Here is a 22,949-nt window from a genome sequence, read left to right on the forward strand (position 1 = left end):
AAAAACAGTTACACTTACCTTATAATGGTGCCCCATAATCTTTATATTTACTTAGACAGCATTGAAAGTCATGTTTCAGTGTTTGCAGATGACACAAAACTTTGTAAAATAATACAATGTGAGCAAGATATTACTTTGCTGCAGAGGGATTTAGATGGACTGGGCACTCAAATGGCAGATGAAATTTAATGTTGAAAAAGTTATGCACTTCGGCGTAAAGAATACACAAGCAACGTATACCCTTAATGGAAGCGAATTAGGGATAACAACACACGAAAAGGACTTGAGAATTGTTATAGACAACAAACTATGCAACATGCAATCAGCAGTGGCCAAGGCATTCAGCAGTGGCTTTTGTCATGCATGAAAAAGGGCATTCATTCTCTGGACGAGAATATCATTTTGCCTCTTTATAAATCACTGGTAAGACCACATATTGAATATGCTGTGCAATTTTGGGCACCTGTTCTAAAGAATGATATTATGGCACTCGAAAAAGTGCAGAGGCGGGCTACAAAATTAATAAAAGGAATGGAACATATCCGCTATGAAGAAAGGTTAACAAATTTAAACCTATTTAGTTTAGAAAAATGTCGCCTGAGAGGGGATATAACAACATTATACAAATATATTCGGGGCCAATACAAACCATTGTGTGGAAATCTATTCACAAACCGGACTTTACATAGGACACAAGGCCATGCGTTTAGACTGGAAGAAAGAAGATTTCGTCTAAGGCAAAGGAAAGGTTTTTTTTTTTTACTGTAAGAACAATAAGGATGTGGAATTCTCTGCCTGAAGAAGTGGTTTTATCAGAGTCCATACAGATGTTCAAACAGCTACTAGATGCATACTTGCAAAAACAGAATATTAAAGGATATAATCTTTCAATGTAGGATAATAACTGCTTGATCCAAGGATAAATCTGACTGCCATTCTGGGGTCAAGAAGGATTTTTTTTTCCTAGCTTGTTGCAAAATTGTGCTTCAAACTGGGTTTTTTTTTTTTTGCCTTCTTTTGGATCAACAGCAAAAAACAAATGTGAGAAAGGCTGAATTTGATGGACGCAAGTCTCTTTTCAGCTATGTAACTTATAATTATAAATTTAGAAAAAATGTTTCTATTTATTTATTTTGCCAAAGCGAAATTTCCAACTTTGGTTAGGGTTCTCTTTATACCTTTTTTTTTTTATACAATGTACATGTATTAAAGTCTGCTAGTTGATGTGTGGGTTGCCTTTTTCCTATAATGACATTCATTTATTCCCCCCCCCCCCCAAACTGTAAAACTAAAATGTAAATTAAAGCTGTCTTTTTTTGTTTTTTGTGCTGTTTAGATGAAACGCTAGTTCTGAATGTATTTTGTGGAGTTCTGTCTGGTGTGGTTTCTTCTTGCATTGCCAACCCCACAGATGTTTTAAAGGTAATATTCATGATTATTAAATGGTTGTTTTGTTAAACAGAATTCTGTGGGTTTTTATGGTGAGATTATTACCATAACTTGTATTAGAAGACTAGGAAACTCCTGCTGCTGGGAAAATGATAATTCAAATAGCCTTACTAAAGGATTTTGTTTTGTTTTTTTACTTCTTCCTCCTCTCTCTCCTGGGTGCAGATTTGTTTCCATCTAGTAGGGCTTGTGCTTTCTGCCAAAGAAGTTGCCCGACAGTCATCTGGACACTTTTGCCTGCACGCAGTTCACACAGTGAAGCACCTGCACATGATGTGTTTTCCAGAAATGGTACACCAGAGATGAGGGTTAGGTGAATGAGGATGCACACACTGAGATTGTTTAGTAGCAAAAATAGATACTGTTGACCCATAGCCATTTGGTAGCAGTCTCTCTTCAGTTTTAATAGTTGGTACTACTGAATTTATCCTTATTGACCAGTGCTATTTAACAAGTTTGTTTAATCCCAGCAGTTTACGTTATCTACATTTACTTTAGTTTGAACAGGTGTCCACTTATATTTGGATGATGGTGGTTTTTCTTTTGCTTGTTTATCATGGCAGTTTGCGTAGATTTGTGTAAGAATGACATTACGCAAAATATAGCAATCATTTTTTTTTTTTTATTATTTTAAGTGAATTAAATGCACTAGTTAGAAGTTCCATACACTCGAGATTGTGCGATTATTGCAAAGGTCCCAATCAGCTAATGTCTTGTAATTGCTGGTTGCAGTGGCGGCTTTAGACTTTGTGAGGCCTTAGGCAAAACTCATATATTAGGCCCCCACTAACACTCATAGTAAAAAAAAAATAAATATATATATATATATATATATATATGTTGCATTGTGTGTGTTTAATGAGCTGTAGGTATATTGAAAGGCGGGCTTGCGGCGCTGGATTGTTCAGAGGCTTGCATTGTCGCGGCTCCCTGTGCCGCTCTGTTGTGAGCTCTCTGACTGTAGTTATGGCATTTTAGGGATGCACCAAAATAAAAATATGGGCCGAAACCGAAAAATCAGGATGCCTTGTCCGAAAACTGAAACCGAAAATGACTTTTTTTCCCCAAATGATTTTAAAAAAGTTTTTTTTTGTTTTTTTCTATAATTTTATTAGACCTTTTAAATGAATTTAATCTAATATGAAAATCCTTTTATTTTGATCCTTTTAGTAGTCCCCTCCGCTTAAAGGATCACTATAGTGTCAGGAAAACTAAGCGGTTTTCCTGTCACTATAGTGCCCTGAGGGTGCCCCAACCCTCAGGAAGACAGCCACTAGAGGCTGGCTTAACCCCAAATGTAAACATAGCAGTTTCTCTGAAACTGCTATGTTCGCATCTGAAGGGTTAAAACCTGAGGGACATTGCATCCAGACCACTTCATTGAGCTGAAGTGGTCTGGGTGACTATAGTGTCCCTTTAATGTTTCTCTCTACCTCCCCTCTAGTGTTCCTCTTCCCCCCCCCCCCGTCCCATAGTGTTCTTCCCCCCCCCCCTCCCCTGTGCCATAGTGTTCTTTTCTCCCCCCCCTCCCCTGTGCCATAGTGTTCTTTTCTCCCCTCCCTCCCCTGCCCCATAGTGTTCTTTTTTTCTCCCCTTCCCTGCCCCATAGTGTTCTTTTCTTCCCCCTCTCCTGTCCCATAGTGTTCTCCCCTCCCCCCCTCTCCCCCCCCCCCCCATCCCAAGTGCAGTAATCTTGACTTTTCATGTTATCATTAGTGTTATTTCAGTTATTTGACTTTTGTTCGTTCGGTAGCTGTAACTAAAAAAGCCAATGTGACACCCATTACAATCATTCCTGTTACACTGTTCATCTAGTTTCGGCTGATGTGTGGGTTCCTGTCTACTTTACTGGGAGAATACAGTTGGGAAACTGTCATTTGTATGGAGAATCGTTCGACTCCCAGACTATAATCGCTCAGGCAGTTCGGGAGCAAATAGACTAACGGGTAGCTGCTATACCAGCATTCGTTACAATTGCCATATTTCATTGTGATATATAATCATCTGAATTGTTAATGCAAGCATGTCTGTTAAACTATGCACTACAAAAATAGAAAAAATAAAAAGTTTGACCCGTTTTTGGCCGAAACGGGATAGGCCCAGTTTTGGCCGAAATTTCAGTGAATCCCTATATAATTTGCAAACTAAATTAATTTGCAGTAATGCTGATCGTTTATACATGATTGCCATGTATGGTTGCATAGGCTGGCAGTCATGTATACAGAAGTGCCGGTGTGGAGGTGTTCTTGCAAACAGAAATTACAATTTTGATTGGGTGAAAAAAATCACCTACAGAATAATAAAGTTACAGATAAGAAAACTGTCACATAGACCTTTCCCCCACAAATTCTGTAATCCCTTAACATGTATATTATCCCATATGTTCTTTACATGTGTCTCCATGTTTTGTATATGTATGTATGTATATTATATATCTTTCCACATTACCTTTGCTTTGCCGTACCATGCCGCCCTCACATTGCAACCATAGACACACATATACGAAACAAAACACATTCACACTCTTACATGCACACACAAACACACTGTTGCACAGAGACACACACTGACAAATACAGACATGCAGTCACAATGTGTATCTGGCTGTGTGAATTTGTGTGTGTGTGTGTGTGTGTGTATCTGGCATTTTCTACCTGTGTATGTGCCTGAGAGTGTCTGACAGTGAGAATCCATGTTAATGAATGTATGTCTCTGTGAGCATGCATATGTTTGTTTATGGAACTGTATGTGTATGGGGTAGCTGACTGTTGTGTGTTTGGGGGAGCTGCCTGTGACCATGATTGTGTGTATGATAAATGTATTCAGGGTGCGCAAAGGGGTAACTGGCAGGGTGAAGGGATTAATGTGACGGGGTTGAGGGAGGGAGTGTGACAGGGTTGAGGGAGTGAGTGTGACATGATTAGAGGTGTTAATGTGACAGGATGAGTGTGGCATGGTTGGAGGAGGGAGTGTGACAGGGCGAGGGGAGGTGAGAGTGACTGCATTAGAGAGGGTTATGTGACAGGGTGAGTGTGGCATGGTTTGGGTTAATGTGAAAGAGAATGAGTGCAACAGGGTTCGGGGTGAGTGTGTAAGTATGAGAGAAGAGGAGTGTGATAGGAGTATGGGGATTAATGTGATAGAATGAGTGAGTGTGGAAGAGCGAGGGCAGGTAATTATGGTATGGATGGAGAGGGTGAGAGTGACACGATTAGGAGAGGTTAATGTGTGGGTGGGTGAAGGAGGGGTGACAATGTGGGGGTTGATTGTATGTGTGTGGAATTGTGACAGTAGGTAGGTGAGAATTTGTTGGGAGGTGTGACTATGTATCAGTGATTGTGTTGGGGACTGATCATGTGGAAGGGTGACACTGTGGAGGAAGATGAGAGTTTGGGGGGCAGGGTGTGGGTGACAGAGTGGGGGGGCAGGGTGGGGTGACCGGGTGGAGGATGGTGACTGTGTGGGGAGGCAGGGTGTGGGACAGTGGGGAGGGGAAGTGCGTGTGTGTGTGTGTGTAGGGATGAGTGACAGTGTGGGGGGGTGGGGGTTATGACAGTGTTGGGGTATGGTATGTGGGGGGCAAGAAGTGTGGAGGCTGTGACAAGCCTCAACACACTGGAATACCTTTTTTATGCAAGTTCCTGGTGGTCCAGTTGTGGCAGCCCCTAGTGGTCCGGTGGGATAACTATCCTGTCTGCAGCTCCGCCATGCACATAGCTGGAGACCTCGTTCTCACAAGCTCCGGTCAGAGCGCGCGGCATCACTCTGTGAGCTCGCGAGAAACACACCACGTGATCTGCAGCTCTGCACCGGGCGGAGCTGCAGATCTAAGGCTCGGCTCTCTATGGGCAGGCCATGTGGAGGGGCCCTGCATCCGGCGGCATACTGGGTAAGCCCTGACTGAGGACCCGACGGTTCAGTCTGCTCTAAGGCGATTTAGACTGCCGCAAGGCCTTAAATCGCCTAATTAAAGAGCCGCCTCTGGATGGTTGTATATACATACATATCTGTGATTTGCAAACTTGGCTTTTAAATTGATATGTAAAAAATTTGGACATTTTGTAAACCATTTATATTAAAGTGCTTGGTGTTGTGCTGTGATGCATAAAGGAAATGGAATATAAAAGGTAATTACTATTTCACAAAAAAATGCATTACATACGGTAGATATTTTACTGTTTATTTTATGATACTTTTGACCTACTTTGGACAAAAATGCAGATTTGTTTTAGTGGACACAAAACCTATATTAATAACCAGGTCCGGTCAGGCAAATTATACAATTTTAATCCTATACTAATAAACATGTGTTTCAATCCCGAGTCCTTCTTTGTTCAATGTGCTATTTGCCTGTTTGTTTATGTAGTGATTTCGGGGCAAATAGCCTGTCCCTGCAGGCAGAGAAAAAGTAGTGTTTATATTGCTGCCTATGGCCACCTCCAACTAGCAGAGGTGGGATGACCATACCAAAATCAGAGCATCAAGGAAGGGTATTGTGTTTTTTAAAGAGGTTGTGTTTTTTTTTTTGTTTTTTTTTTCTGGGTGTCCAATAATCTATGTATTCTAACATTATAGTGTTAGGAACTTTTTTGAACACTTTTTAATAAAAAAAATAAAAATAAATTATAGAGCGTCAACATATTCTGCAGCGTGTTTTTTTTATTTTTATTTTTTTATTTTTTTTTCTTCATAAAACTGGAAAAAACACACAAAAAAACACATTTAAAATGCTGGATTTTATATGCCTCATTTTAATATACTTAATGAACATATATATATTCAATCAGTTGGTCACTTTTGTCATTTTGATTTGAACTATGTTTTGTTTGCTTCCAGCTGTAACATGTGACAGCTATGTGGAAGTGATCAGTTTGTTCTTTGCAAACTCAAAGCACAGGGAGATCTGATGTAATATGTTCCATGCAAGTAGATGCATGTACAGTATATTGATTTTTTTTAAAAAAATTTTTGTGGGTGATAGGGCATAGGAATTAGCCATCCCAAAGCAGGGGAACACCATGTACAAAACTGTGTTCAGTTTCCTATATTCTCTAGATAGCTGTGTACGTTGAGCAGACAGCCTGACTGTAATGTGAGAACATAACTTTCTGAAAATAGTAACTTGACATACTGATCCTGATTAACCTTTTCGCTGTATCTTGTTCATGATTAACCATTCCCAGTGTACAATAAAAGTGGTGTTAAATGGCCTGTTTTGAGCCATTAATGAATAGGAAATTACTTTTTGAGTTTAATAAAATGTTGCTTACATTTGTGTTTTTTAATCTATAGATAAGAATGCAAGCCCAGGGCAGCCTTATCCAGGGAGGAATGATTGGAAACTTCATCAGTATCTACCAGCAGGAAGGAACTAGAGGGTTATGGAAGGCAAGTGAACAAGACCTGGTTTTATAAACAAACCAACTTTACTCTTTATGTAACAGTCATGGCCTTAAAGAGGAAGTGTCACTTCCAGACAGGTGACAGTTCCTTGTTCCTCATTAAAACTCTATTGCAGTTATACTGTGGTGAAATGCTTTTTTGAAATAATTTAGATTTAGAATCTCCATAGACCGCAATGCTGTACTCTCACGCATGCACAAGAGTACAGCAGTGACGTTGTCTCCGGGTGCTGAAGCACCAGCATCTGGAGCAGATGGAGGAGGATGGCAGCTCACGTGAAGGACCGGTTCAGGTAAGTAAATCTCGCCTCAGCCACCAGACCACCAGCGACAATGTCAAAGTCAGGGGTCCTACTGTGATGAAATAATTATCTGATTACTATAACATATCTGTGTAGTCCCAGGCTGATTTATGTTTCTTTTATCAGTCATATCAACTTTACTATGCTCCTGTTCACAAATAACGCTTACAGCCTATCACTGGCATCCGAGGTATCGACCTTGGCACAGGGGCCGGAGGAGGCAATGGGGCTGAGCTTATGGGCACTGTCAACAAGACTTTGGGGTTAAACATTAAAAAAACGGTTTAACCCCATAAGGTAAGACAGTGCCTAGAGTGGTGCTAAAATACACTTTTACGAAATAGAGCATTTTATGGGGTGATTTAAATATTTTTTTTATTAAATGTATTTATTTTATATTCAGTGGTTTAATATCCAAATAAGTGACATATCAGCTTTAACACATAGTACCAGCAGTTTGTTAAACAACTTTGTATTGCCTTTCAGGGGGTTTCACTCACTGCACAAAGAGCAGCTATTGTGGTTGGTGTGGAGTTGCCGGTGTATGACATCACCAAGAAACATCTGATCTTGTCTGGGCTGATGGGAGACACCATCTATACTCACTTTCTGTAGGTCATATAGAAGTTTGTTTTCCAAATTCAACAAATGCATTACTGTTCTTCTATTTATTAATGGTTTACATTAAACTGTGATGTAGCAGACCAAAGCCCTAGCTAATAACATATATCCTTATCTCCATGGATTCAAAAGTTTGCAACTTTTTAAATAACTTTTGTATAACTTGGGATTTGGTGATAAGAGTTGTTGGTTGCTGTACTAGAGTGTGGGATAATGGTAGTTTTGTTTTTTGGATTTTTTATTTATTATTACAAATGTTAGAACAATTACAATTCTTTCACACAAACCTTGTTCTTGAGGCTCTGTTTTAAACTGAAGGATCATATAATGAGTCATCACCCTCCCTAGATAATTTGCAATAGTTGTGTTTTTTATATAATCCTCTAAAGTGGTTATTGAACTATATGTAAAGAAAACTTGCCTGTGTCCCATGTACCCCACGGAGTTCAACAGATATTAATTCAAGTCTGCTTCTCCAAAGTTCATACACCATGCCAATATCACTTTTTCAAGTTCTGCCCAAATTAAACTCTTGATCCCTTCTTAGTCAGTTGGGGCTCTGCTCAGGACAAATGGGTGTAAGCTTTGAGAATTAATTTTGCCATGCACTCCTCTTCTTGTGGTGCTTTGTGTGTTAGAAGCCATCAGTAATCCAGGATAGTTATATAGCCAAGATTGCAAAATAAGAATATTTGAGAAGGCCTTCATTAAACCTAGGATTTGGTTGCTGCAAGAAGACTTGGCTGAGTAATTCCATTATAAATCTAATCCTCTCCCGTAGGTCCAGTTTTACTTGTGGGTTAGCAGGAGCTCTTGCTTCAAATCCTGTTGATGTTGTAAGAACTAGAATGATGAACCAGAAAGTGGTATGTGATGCTGCCTCAAGTTACAAGGGCACCCTGGATTGTTTATTGCAGGTATGTCATATGTATATTTGCCTTGGAAAGATATTTAACCCCTTAAGACCGCAGGACGTACTATGCCGTCCTTATTTTGGTGGCTCTAAAAGCCGCAGGACGGCATAGTACGTCCTGCGATCTTATGTACTTACCCGGTCGCCGGCGATCCCACGCCGGCGATCGCGGTATGGGGGACTTACCTGGGAGCCCAGGGAGTCCCCCTGTGTCCTCTTCAGCCGCCCAGGGCCATGTGATCGCGAGGTCCTTGCGAGGACCCCGCGATCACATGGACGGCATAGCCGTCCAAGGCATTGCCAGCAGGGGGAGTGCCTGTAATGACAGGTACTCCCCCTGCTGTCTGGAAAAAAAAAAAAATGTTAAAACAGTGTAAAAATAAATTATATATACTTAGATCATATATATATTTATTATATATATGATCTAAGTATATATATACACACATATACACACATACACATAAATATGCATACACTGTCTACGTGTATTTTAATATTAATATATACATAATTATATATATATATTAATATCAAAATACACGTACAATGATATTGATTAAATATATATATAATTTTCATTATATATATATTTATATATAATAAAAAATAAAGAAATATATATACGATAAAAAAATAATAAAAAAAATAGATAAATATATAAACATGCGTAATTTCGTTCTAACTGTATTTTAAAATTAATATATATATATATTGATATCAAAATACATGTAGAACGAAATAATATATATATCTATATACATAAGTATATACGTATATATCACTATGTATATACCTATATATAAATAAAAATAATTAAAAAAAATTATATACATATATATACACACATATATATATAATAATTCTACGCATATATTTATGTAATAATTTTACATAATTAGGTCATTTTATTAATTACAATTTGCAGGACCTGCCTGCCAACCCAGGCCAAAAGTTCAGGGAATTACATTGTCTAGCACTATATTTAACTCTGTAACTTTCCAAGACACCATGAAACCTGTACATGGGGGGTACTGTTTTACTCGGAAGACTTCGCTGAACACAAATATTAGTGTTTCAAAACAGTAAAATATATTACAACGACGATATCGTCAGTGACAGTGACATTTTTTGCATTTTTCACACACAAATGGCACTTACACTGACGATATAATTGTTGTGATACGTTTTACTGTTTTGAAACACTAATATTTGTGTTCAGCGAAGTCTCCTGAGTACAACAGTACCCCTCATGTACAGGTTTTATGGTGTTTTCAAAAGTTACAGAGTCAAATATAAGGTTTGCGTTTCAGTTTTTTCACATTAAAATTCGCCAGGTTGCCTTTGAGACCGTATGGTAGCCCAGGAATGAAAATTATCCCCATGATGGCATACCATTTGCAATAGTAGACAACCCAGGGTATTGCAAATAGGGTATGTTCAGTTTTTTTAGTAGCCACTTAGTCACAAACACTGGCCAAAATTTGCGTTCAAATTAGTTTTTTGCATTTTCAAATATTGACACTAACTTTGGCCAGTGTTTGTGACCAAGTGGCTACTAAAAAAGACTGGACATACTCAATTTGCAATACCTTAGGTTGTCTACTTTTGCAAATGGTATGCCATCATGGGGGTAATTCTTATTTCTGGGCTACCATATGGTCTCAAAGGCAACGTAACCAATCTGGCGAATTTCAATGTAAAAAAACTGAAATATGTAACACGCTATATTTGACCCTGTAACTTCCCAAAACACCATAAAACCTGTACATAGGGGGTACTGTTTTACACGCGAGACATCGCTGAATACAAATATGTGTATTGTATTGCAGTAAAACCAAACAGTATTATGACATTCACAGTTAGAATGTCACGTAGAACTAAAAAAAATTTAAAAATTCTTATTTTCTCCCATTTTTTAAATATTTTTTTCATATTAAATTATGTTCCATACCTAAATATTTGATGTTAAACGAAAGCCCCGTTTCCCCTGAATAAAATGATATATAATAATGGGGGGTGCATTTAATATGAAAGAGGTGAATTATGGTTGGACAGACATATAGCGCAAATGCCAGGTTTTGTTTACGTTTTTTTGGATCACAACTTGTACATTTGGCTGCGGTCTTAAGGGGTTAAAGAGGATAAAACAAAATAAATTGATTGAATTATTGTAAACCTCTGTGACTTCAGTAAGTGCAGGCATTTGCAGTGTTGATTTACGCTTTTCAGAAGGAGATCCTATCCTCCTAACCAGGTTATTCTTTTTAGATTTTGTACAACTGATTGATTCAGGGCACACAACTGTATTATCCAGGGTATAATTAATTATGGTGGAAAGTGTGCTAAAAATAACAGCTCAACGAAATCTTTGCATTTAAATATCCACAGATTTAAGCAGTTAGTCTCTGAAGTGAATCTACCAACATTGGTGATGATTCTTCAGAGCACTGAAAATAACTGTTTGCCTAAGATATGGATCAATCTGCACTTCTCTGTGTTATAAAGTTCTTTTTATTTTGTTAAAAGGTATGACTACAGTAATAAAATTGATCCATATATCAATACAGATTGGAATTTAGTAATACAAATACATTTAGTAAAATCACATTTTTCTTGTGTCAATGTAATGAACTAGTCATATAATGAATAAAGTATGGAGAAACAATCAGTTAATAAAGACTATAATCACCTGGGTGCTATTCCTCAAACCTATTGTTGGTTTATTAAACCAAGTTATAGATTACTTGTGGTTTCTGGTGTGCATTCTCCTTTTTTCTAATGTAATGAACTAGAACATTCATTCTGTATGTGTATTTTTGTATTTTTATATATACATTATTTTTTTTATTTTTTTAAATGTGTTGCTTTCTTTGCAGACTTGGAAGAATGAAGGGTTTTCTGCTTTGTACAAAGGATTTTGGCCAAACTGGTTAAGACTTGGACCATGGAATATCATTGTATCCTTTTTGAAATTCCTAAGTAACTTTTCTGAACTGCTAGGTTCCATTAACAGTCTTTCCTTATTCCTACTTGGGACGTGTTTTTTTCTTCTTGCACTTTGTTTAGTATAAACACAAGTAGGGATTGACTGGTTATTGGTTTTGCCGATATTATCGGCTGATATTCCGTTTTTTTTTTTTTAATTAAATCTTGGTATCTGCCTAAATCTTGCCGATAATGAGGTGGTCTAGCATGCGACCAATTTGTCCTCTCTCCAAGTCTCGCGTTTCACACCCTGGCCCTGGCCGTTAAAGCATTCCCGCCGGTTATCGTGGCAACACTCCGTGCGGCAAAACCAGGCGTGCAAATCGCGAGACTTTAAAAGACGCTGAAGTAGTGCTGCCTGCCTTCTACCTTCTATTTGTGCCATGTTGCATCTGAGCTTGTTGAGAATGCCCCTCAAGGTGCTCCACGTCACTGGATTGTGCCCAGCATTAGTGAGAGGTGGGGCATTATGCCCTTTCACCATCTGCCTGTCTGCAGTCTCTGCGTCTGAGGGAGTGCTCACTGGAGGATTGAGAAGACACAGCAGGTGAAGCCATGACAGGGAGCTGCGAAAGGTGATGCTACAAGCTAGAAGTTGTTAAGCATGCTAATAACGTAATATGCCCTTAGGGTACAGGATTTTACCACACTGTAGATGATAAAAGCTCACCAGAAATAAAAAGGTTATGACTCACTTTAAAAGCCTTAAATCTATTTGAGCCCCCCCCCCCCCCCCCCAAAAAAAGCCCATGGTAAATGTACAGAATATAGTTATCGGCTATCGGCCTGAAAGTTAACAGATTATCGATATCCGCTATTAAAAAAAAAAATTTAAAAATCCATATCGGTCGATCCCCAAAAACACGAGTGTAATTGCATTTATTGGTACTAGATATATATATTAGATATGTGTCCTGTAAAGCATGGCTACATGTGAATTCTAAGAAGAATCCCCAATTCCTCATTCAAACCCCAACATGCCTATATTCTGCTGACTGAGAGCTGAGATAATGTAATTTAAAAAGGGACCTTTTCAGGTACCAAACACAAAAAAACAAATGGTGTGTAGCAAAAAAAATAAAAAAATCCCAACTTACAGGTGAAAAATACCCTCTGGCTTCGCATATAGTATAAAACCCCAATCTCTAGTAAATAAGTAATGCACTTACTATCAGGTTATATAAGCAGACCTTTCTTCCAGTTCACTTTACAGTATATGGAATATAAAAGATGTATTCTTAACACTGAAGTGTCCCTCACTCCCTGCACTGTTAATAAAAACCCTTTCATTCACTTACCTGATTCCACTCTATAGGCACCCAGGCCACTTCACCCCCTTAGCCCTACAATGTTGCACTCCTCCTCTGCTGACATCTCCCCTGGGAAACTAATGCACATGCGTGGCGGGCACTGCATGCACATTATGACTTTTCCATAGGATCATTGAGTCGCTGCTTTTCTATGGGATTTTGCTTGACGCTGAATGTCCTCATGCATGACATCTGTTTTACAGAGCAGGCCTAAGGGGGACACTGCACCCAGACCACTATAATAATGACCTAAACCCTTTTAAATAGGTATATTCTCTTCACAGAATATTCTAAGGTGAATTCATCTCATGCAAAAAAAGCCGGCAACAAATAGTGCAATATAGTATACAAAATATCTGTTTAATATGACAAAATTCACTCAAGCATATCACTACATACAGGTTGTCACACTCCTGGTATACAGTCATTCAACTTCAGAAGATGGGATATAAAACATAAAGACAAAAAAAAAAAGAACAAAAGTCCCTATGGGTTTCGTCCTGGACTTCTTCAGGGTTATATAGTTTGTAATTGATTCTCATCTCTCTGTAAATTGCCTTTTAAAATCTATACTGTATGCCCACTTTGTGCTGTGCGTTCCAACCTGGAAAGCATACTAGTTCCAGTCCAATTACGTGTATTATAGAGGCTTAATAAGCCTCTGGAAACCTTTTAAACCCTGTAATGAAGGAGTTAAATAACCATTTTGCACAAATTTGTTTGCTAAATACTTCTTTTAAATATGCCTACTAAAATAAATGTGTGACCTTGTTCTTACTGTCGAGTTTCCTTAATATTGTGCCTCAGTTCTTTATCACCTATGAACAGTTAAAGAAACTGAATCTCTAACGTTTGGACTACATAAAGCTAGCCAAATGATTTAAAGTATCACAAAACCACCAGGCAGCTCTGCAGCTGGCTCCCTGATATCCCAATGAAACATTTGAATGTTTGCCCAGAGTACAGGTATTGGAAGGATGAAAACTAAACACACCAAAGCTTCGTGACTACTTTTTTTTGGAAGCTATACAAGTTAAGGTCCAATGCCGCAACGGAGGATTTTTTTTTATTTATTAGTGCTTATTCTCACAGGGAATCCAGGATTGTGTTAGAAGATGGAGATTAAGCGTTTTTCATAATGTATTGGTGAATGGAAGAACTATCCATTGTTGCACTGCCAAAAAGAAACCTTTAAAGTATATATTTTTTACACCTGCAAAGTAAAATGGATTTTTGAATGTATGTATGTTTGTTTGGTTTGTTTTTTTTGTTTTTTTCCCATCAGCCATTGGGGGGGGGGGGGGGGATTTGAATTTTCATTTGAATGTTTTTTGGTTTTTCCTTCCACTGTTACATGTTTTTCAAACCTTGCAAATGTCTAAAACCTGATTTTGAGTTACAAAGAAAATTACAAATTGTGGGTTAGTATCCTCCCACACAGACAATTTGCTGATCTATATTACAGATAAAATGTATTTACTGAGAAATTGAACATATACTAGTTCATTTTAACACTGTTAATATTTAAATGTCGAGGTTAGAGCTATGTAAGGGTAGTTATACATAGAATTCTGCTGTTCCTACACAATCATGCAACATGTCACTCTTGTAGCCATGCAAGATTAGTAAAGCTAGCCTTCCAGACAAATGACTTGATCATGGCGATCGCTAAACTGGAACTTCAGGCAATATTAAGATTTTAACCTTTTAACTTTTTAGAATCTAAAGAGTGTAAAACTGTTAATTAGTCTGGGGGTGGCACTGATTGGCCTCAATCCACACCCTAGGAAATCTGTGGCAGCTGTAGGAAAAGGGACAGTTGGGTAGTGGTCTCTCACAGAGGTAGTAGTCCTGCAATTGCTTACAGTTGCTGCAGTTCTATAAACCCAATCCCCTTATCCGGCTTAAACATGCTTCCCTCTGCCTGTACAAGTGCTTAGGAGGTATGTGCAAGATAACAAGCCCCTACCTCCTTTCTGGCTGTTTGCATATTCAGCCCAATTCACTCAGTGTGGACAATTCCATTCACTTTTATGTTATTTTTTAATTTTTTACTTTTGTCAAATGCTGAACTACATATCCCATAATCGATGAGAATCAATAAGGTCTGAAAGTTACTGCAGGGAGCTGCAGCAATCCCATTTTTAAAAATGTAAATATTTCTACGTTCTTTAGATCCATGTTATTTTACCGGAATGTATAATCTATGTAAGGCATTGTAAATGGGGGCGTATCTCCAGCATAGAATGTTACTTTAAAGAAGCAAAGTATTAATGCCTTTTAATTGTTTTCTTAATGTAACTTTTAATGTAAATATGTGTACTAAAGACTTACTGGAAAACGCACTAAGCATTGAATAGTCACTCTATGGAGTTTCTCAATACTGCTTTATGGTAGAGATTCCCTAACTTATACGGTCCTCAACACTGCCCTGACTTTCTGGATATCCCAGGTAAATAATAGCTTTGGTTATTCACTTCCATTGTTTGGGCTTTTTTCAGAAATGTTGGGCTCCTGTGCCGTCCTTGAGACCGGTATTTGAGTAACCCTGCTCTGTAGAGGCTTGGTTTTATGCTAGATAGTTTAGCAAAAGTTTTCACTCCAACTCTAAATTTGCCCCTTTGTAAATTGCAGGGTGGTGTGGGGGGAGGGGGAGGGGAGAGGGGGGGGGGGGGGGGAGATCCATAGGTCATCCATGTACTTATATATTTTGGTTTCTTATTAGAAATGTGTAGGTTGTGTTTGTTATTTAGATTTTGCAGTTACCTCAATTCTTCAGCCATGAATCTCTTTTGGGGTGAGGCGAGATAACTGCAATCTGTTTTGGTTTTTATTTTGTTTTGGTTTTTATTTGTAGAAAATAAATCACCTCTGCTAAATGTTTATTGTATTATTATTTTTTTTATTGAAACATGTATTTGTTTCTGTACAATCTGCTGTTTGGACAGCTCAGTTACATTCCACCTTAGCTGCTTATATGCACAATTATTTATTGATAAAAATGACATTTACAGTAATTTTTAACTTGGTTGTGTGAATAACACTTGGCATTTTCCTGTCAGAGTAGTGTAATTGCTATCTGTGTTGTACAGCTGCCAGGATGTGGTCACGCATTTTGCTTTTACTTGGTATCAAATGTGTGTTACTCACTGCTCAGCCATTTTGTTTTACAGTAGTATAACGTCATGGTTATTTCTTGATGGAGAAACCAGTGTGAAAAATACTGCTTTTGTTCTCCGGCTTAAAAAAAAATGTTTATCAGGAGATGAAAGGTTCAGGGTTTTGCCGCACCACTGTTCCAGTTCAGGCAACTTGTATACAAATACATTTCAATAGTGGAAAGCAATTAGTATATGTTATTACATGGTATTTTCACACTGGGTGGGGTGGGGGAGGTACATTCTATTTTTTTCCACTCATATTCTACATCTACAGTTGGATGTTCCTGACAAAGATTAAAATGACTTTAATTTTTTTTATTTATTTTGGGGTTTTTTGGAGGTGTAAATATCATGCATGTTTTTGGTTTTCTTGCTTTTTTTTTTTTTCCCCTCTGGTAAAAATGAACTGATATGTAATGGACACAAATGGAAACAAAGTTATCTCCACTGCACTTTCAGAGAATGAGTGTGGTGATGTTTAGATGACCTCCATATGAAAGTTAGTTTTTTGTTTTTTCTCCTCTCTTTCTCAAGAGAGAACAATCCAGCCTGTATATTTTTGTGTGATATTTCGTTCTGTATTTAATATAGATTTATTTGCCTGCTTTCAAATATTCTGCAAATTAAAATGTTATTGCATATAAAAATCGGTCATGTTGGCTCCCTCCTCCCCCCCATAGCTTTACCATAAAGCCCATGGTATTTCAGCTTGCACTACTTTGTTTTTTTCTTTCTTTCATAATATAAAATATTTGGTCAAATTCTGTGTGTTTTTCTGTAACTTTTTTAGTTTTTTTTCAGTTTACTTTAGCCCTCTATCAAGTTGTATGAAGGTGACAAACTCTTGTTTGCCTCCATACCATGGTGTGTGCGTACCTACTATGTGTATGGAATATTTGCTGGCAAATTGGAAGAAAATAAATGACTGAAGAGCTAGAATATGATCAAGCCCTGGAGTCAAGAAAAGGACTAAGTGGGCAACAAATGAAGGACCTAACCCAGAGCAATAGAGAAAAGAGAGATCCCAAAAGTTAAGGTATTTTGGAGGGGAGAGCGAAGGTCCATCTACCAAATCCCACTCAACTGAGGGTGTGCCCACATTGGGGGATACTAACTCCCCTGGAGTGGAAAGCAGAATTTTTTTTTAAAAAAATAATAAATCTTTAATAGAAAATACAATACACGTAAAGAGACTGTGTGTATAAAATACACGGGGTTCGAGTCCAGAAGTAGGGACTGGCTCATAAGGCTGTACTATCAGTGTGGAAGGCAACAGGGTAGGTACAGTGTAGATATCGCTGTAAGAATTACTATAAAGTACTTGGACCATGCAACCACCTAGAGCTTAACTACATGAATTAACATATAGTAAAGGAATGTCTGCGTGAATGATACAGATAGCTATCCATCATGAAATTATTTAGGTTTGGTTGGAAGTTATACTGAAATTCACTTTCAAGTCATTGGGGACCCAAATTCTGAGGTACTTAAGTCAGTCCCTGCACCACAGAAATAGGATTTGAGACTGTACGCAAGAGAGCAACAAAATATTCATTGCCTTAGATTTATCCAAATTTAGTTTGTAGATGCTCAGTATCCCAAAGCGATCAAGCTTATGCAGTAGATTAGGAAAAGAGACCAGAGGATGTTTTACTTAGAACATGAGGTCATCGGCATATGCCGATATCTTGTGTTCAGTACCACCATGATGAAGGCCACGTATCGATTGGTTGTTCTGGTTAGCCTCCAGGAAGGGCTCCAGGGTCTATATATATATATAGATATAGATATAGATATAGATATAGATAGCAATAGGGAGAGAGGACAGCCTTGTTCGATATTTTTATGGAATCAGATAAACCTCCATTGATGCGAACTCTAGCTGTTAGGGTTGCATTCAGCACTTAAACCCACATGCAGAATTCATACAAAGCCCATCTCCCGAATCGTCAGGAACATTAATTGCCAGTCCACCCAATAAAAGGCCCTCTTGGCGTCTGTAGAAATGATCATCAACTGCTTTCCCGAAGACTGCACCAGATGAACAAGCTTCAGCTGTCGGATAGTGTTATCTTTAGATTTTCGTCCCAGGATGAAGCTGGTTTGATTGCAGTGGATTAAAGATGGCAAAATTGACTTTAATCTGCTGGCTCTGACTTTAGCCAGCAGTTTGACATCACAAATAAGGATATGGGTATGTAGCTTGAACAAATTTCCAGTTCCTTTCCCTCCTTGGGAAGCACTGTGATATGTGCCACCAGCGACTCAGGCCCCAATCTCCCCTACTCGTTGAGGGAGTTTAAAGAGGATTGCATATGTGACAGCATAACGTTGACAAAGACTTTATAATATTTGAGTGAACCTGTATGGACCGGGGGTTCTCCCCGTCTTGGATTCCTTGAGGGCTTCTCTAATCTCCTCTATTGTGATTTCAGCTTCCATGGCAGAGGCCACATCACTTAATACTGTGCATTGGAAACTGATTATCTGAGGCCTCTACAGGAAGCATCACGACTCCTGTAACTAACACATATCGCAGCCATCCTGGAGGGAATTAAGTAAAATGCGGCTACTCCAGCAGCCCCACTAGAAAATTTGGATTGGTTTTGGTTTCAGTTTGGCACTTAAGAGTATCCATAATAATAAACAATGCCCATTAAAGGTTCAGTTCTTGCATTTCCAATAAGATTACTAATTAGGCTCTGAAAAGACAGTACAAACAGGCAACCTGTTTAACTTTCACAGTGCTGGGAGATTGTGGAAGGGTTAATGGAGTGGCTCATGTTATATTTGGCAGCTGTTGTGAATATGCCAGTCCATTGAACTAAAGCTAGGCAGGTGATGATCACGGGATAACTGTATGATTAGTAACAAATGCAAGAAAAGGTTGCTAGGATGCCAGCTGGAGGTATCTTATCACTCATACCCAAACAGATAAGAGTTGTGACTTCAAACACACTGCCAGTGAAACGTCTGATAATATCTGAGCAGGCTCTACCACCATCTATTGGACAATGTGATCCGGTCAAAAAACAAACCACACAACAGGAAAAGCTCCCATGTACTTTTTCTTTGACAATCTTTATTCTTTGGAAATAGGGTTTTGTACAAACCGATAGGTAAAAAGGGAAATTATAAAGTATACCAATTATTAAAGCAACAATTGCACTTCTACTGACCAAAATATTTGTCAATACAAAGTCATACAGAGTCAAAAAACTCGGAAGTGATTGTGTAAATAAGTGACATAGGGTCAATATAACAATACGTCTCATGTATGTTATATTTACATACAACAGAACCTGAGTGAGGGCACAATAGCAGTATTTAATACAGAAGAACTGGACTGTTAAGACTAGTAATAAAACAAGGTAAAAGAAAAAAAAGAAGGGGTCATCGTGATCTTTAATCCAGATAAGAGCAAGGTTCTCCTTCATTTCCACAGTTACAGAGCTCTCAACCTCTGACCGAGTACCTTTGCCCACTCCGCTTCCTAGCCACAATCGGGGTCCCTGGAACGCTTCAGCCCCAGTCACCGAAGCTTGACAGGGGTCTCTCAGGAACTCTTACACCCGACCATGCTGCAGCTCTATGCTTCAAGGCATGTATTATACCCTCTGCCTTTGCTTCTACTGTTCCTCTCCCAGGCAGATATCACAACCCCTGCTTAGACTGTGATCAGCTATTGCCTTTACAAAGGCACTTTTGGCTCTCAGCCCTGGCTCTCTTTATGAATACATCCTGGAATGCAGGGATCAAGCAGCCAGTTAACAGATCCGAAGACTCGGTTACTGGGATCCATGGATAAATCAACCAAGAGACACAGTTAGTTCCAAAAGGAACTAGCACACACCGCTTTATTGTAACTCAGGACATAGTTTGCTTAAAACTCGCAATGACCACTCAATATAATACAAATAATCAAATCGGTATAAAAATCTGATAGACATAGATTTCGGATATAACACAGGCACTAGAGGGACTTACGGGTCGTTCGGCAACTTTTGGTTGCCTGACACTGGATGTCCTCGCACTATGCACGGGGATGACCAGCGTCACCCAAAACCCCATGGGCAGGCATTATACATGCAGGGGAGGAGTAGAGGCAAAGCACAAGCCAGCAATGAGGGACTTTGGCATTGGACTCCGGTATATGACAGAAGGGGTTTTTAACCTGCTCTGCCCCAAAGGGGGCACCAGATAGGGGGACCATATAGTGCCAGGAAAACAACTTTGTTTTCCTGGCACTATAACTTCTCTTTAATTAAAATTATTTTGGTCTACAATTGTGTGACTATACAATCTTTTCCTAATCAGCTATTGTTTAACCTATATTTGTCATTCAGAGTTCTAGTCACTACAATGCAAGGTTTAATAAATGTTCAGTTCAGTTCACTTTCATTTCCCATCAATAACCCTGACAATCCCACCCCCTGCCCGACCCATCCTGCTGGCGTGGAACTAAAGCTCTAAACGCCATAGACGTCACATCAGCCTTCACACAACACTCTGTCTCCGGCAAGATGGCCAACTGTATGCACTACGTAGTGGGGGATGAGGTTCTAAACTATTACCAGCGCTGCTGCCTTTACTGTTTACAGCTCTGATTTTACGAGAGTCACGTGACATTCCCGAGCCGCTGTCTCTCTATTGGTCCTGATTTTTTCCCCCTGTCAGTTTGATTGGTCAGTATCTTGACAGTCCGTGAAAGTAGTTCCGGGTCTGGGAGACCCTCCCACTCGCTTGCTCTGTGTTGTCAGGTTTCAGGATCCCGGAAGCGGATCCAAGTGCTGCTGTGGCTGCTCTAATCCATAGTCTTGATGATGATGGCAACTGGGCCAGAGGAGCTGGAGGCCCGGGAGAAGCTGTCACTATGGGATCGGAAGGCCGAACCGCTGGCTCCGCTCACAGAGAGACAAGTAGACTCGGTGCTGGAGATCAAGGCGGCCGTGGAGGACCTGCCGGTTCCAGCAGAGGTGAGAGGGCACCATGACAGCTCCAGGGCTCAGGACTCAGGGCTCAGGGTGGATGTTAGTTGGTCCAACGTGTCTCAGTGTGCAGGTCCAGGATGCTGTCACTGTATACTGCTAGAGCAAACACGTGTGTGTCTTGTTATAGTAATTCAGCTTATTATAAACCATTATGCTCAGTGTTTATAGGACATACACCATTATGCTCAGTGTTTATAGGACAGACACCATAGGGTCACAGTCCCCCCTCTCCATCCCTCAGAATTATACATTAAACAGCAGATTTTAGTAACCCATGCTGAGTTTCTATTTCCCCATTTAGAATCTTAATAAAACAATGTCTTTTTAACATGTACAGGTATTTGTACGCTCCAGGGATAAACAGTCTGTCTGCAGTATAAATAATTGGATTTTTTTTTTTTTTAAGGTTGCTTTTCCTTACTGTTAGAGCAGTCACCTGGCTGTTTTTAGGAAGTGTTCAAAATATATATATATATATATATATATATATATATATATATATATATATATTAAAATTAAAAAAAATAATTGGAGAGCAATGGAACACCTCCAGTGCTGGGGTGGTTCAATAACCATAGCTTAAATTTGTTTTCATATGAAGCATGTTCCGAACAAATATGAAAGACTCTACTTTTCTCACAAGGCTCCTTTTAAAACTCCACATGAATGTGTACTTTGTTGTATGGCGTATTCATGAATATGAATACCGACTCTGTGATTTAGTAATTTTGCAGATTTGCTTATTTACTTTTATTATTTTTTTTCAGCTTCCGATTGAGGATTTATGCAGTTTGACTTCCAGAGCATTGACAGTCCCTTTATCTTCAGCTGTTCCTGAATCTACAGATGGCATTCTCCTGCAAGGATTCTCTACGCTGGGGATGGATGATGACCGGATTGAAACCGCCCAGCAAGTAAGCGGCAGATCTCTTCTTGTATTGTTTACCTTAGATGTGTATCATGTGCAATTATCTGCGATTATCATTCTATGTAAACCGTATAGATGGAATATTCTTGACGTCATCAAACTGATAATTTAAAGCAACACTCCAAGCACTATTAAGACTGTAGTCTGCTGTAGTGATCATGAACCAGGAGTGCCCTGTTCCATGTCCCAGTGAAATTCATCAAGTTATTTTAGAACTTGCCTTGGGCTGCATGCGCCACATCCAACCTTATCCTGCAGCAGAAGTTGGATGTCTTCATAGGGCTAAGCCTGGCTGATCCAGAGTTATTCATTCCATTGTGGTTCGGATCATTAAAGAACATGCTACTAATTAGAATTTATATATTCCAATGTTTATAATTGTTTACCAAGTCAAATGGGAAAGAATATGAGCTATTGTGCCTTAGAATTATGTTGTCTGTAGTCCAAGGGGAGGCCATAGACTCACTGACAGGCTTCAGTGCTCTAACATGCAATCTCTTTTCTTCCAGTTTTTCTCATGGTTTGCACAGCTACAGACCAAAATGGATCAGGATGAAGGTGCAAAATACAGGTAATGCTTGTTTTTTTTTTTTTTTAGTTAGTAATTTAGTATCTTATTAACGTAAAATCTAAAAAAAAAAAAGTTTCACTCATCCTGCCGTTGTGCTATTAGATATATAGATTGCATAGCACATATATATATATATATGAGTTGTAGAAGTGAAGGTTTCACTGTAGGAATTTACATTGTGCTTGACTATACATTGTGGATCGTTTTATTTCCTCATCGATTTGTTTCTTGATAAACACATACTGTTTGCAGAAATAGACAACCCGGAATGTTAAGGGGTGCATTTTAAGTTTTATGTGGGAATCTATTTTTC

The 22,949-nt window shown here is 38.9% G+C and overlaps 2 protein-coding genes across 2 annotated transcripts in view; both read left to right on the top strand.

The window, feature by feature from the left end:
• The window catches only part of SLC25A30 (solute carrier family 25 member 30), a 49,879-nt gene extending 35,620 nt beyond the window's left edge, over window positions 1-14,259 (top strand). The window contains exons 5-10 of the mRNA XM_063444712.1: window positions 1,337-1,422; window positions 6,742-6,837; window positions 7,640-7,764; window positions 8,556-8,691; window positions 11,567-11,647; window positions 13,793-14,259. Coding sequence (XP_063300782.1) covers window positions 1,337-1,422; window positions 6,742-6,837; window positions 7,640-7,764; window positions 8,556-8,691; window positions 11,567-11,647; window positions 13,793-13,834 — 566 coding nt within the window. The 3' untranslated portion in view covers window positions 13,835-14,259. The remainder of the gene's footprint in view (window positions 1-1,336; window positions 1,423-6,741; window positions 6,838-7,639; window positions 7,765-8,555; window positions 8,692-11,566; window positions 11,648-13,792) is intronic.
• Window positions 14,260-20,928: 6,669 nt separating this feature from the next.
• The window catches only part of COG3 (component of oligomeric golgi complex 3), an 82,190-nt gene continuing 80,169 nt past the window's right edge, over window positions 20,929-22,949 (top strand). The window contains exons 1-3 of the mRNA XM_063444713.1: window positions 20,929-21,122; window positions 21,905-22,051; window positions 22,575-22,636. Coding sequence (XP_063300783.1) covers window positions 20,967-21,122; window positions 21,905-22,051; window positions 22,575-22,636 — 365 coding nt within the window. The 5' untranslated portion in view covers window positions 20,929-20,966. The remainder of the gene's footprint in view (window positions 21,123-21,904; window positions 22,052-22,574; window positions 22,637-22,949) is intronic.

This window comes from Pelobates fuscus, chromosome 1 (genome assembly GCF_036172605.1).
Source record: "Pelobates fuscus isolate aPelFus1 chromosome 1, aPelFus1.pri, whole genome shotgun sequence".
In the NCBI taxonomy this organism is placed as follows: domain Eukaryota; kingdom Metazoa; phylum Chordata; class Amphibia; order Anura; family Pelobatidae; genus Pelobates; species Pelobates fuscus.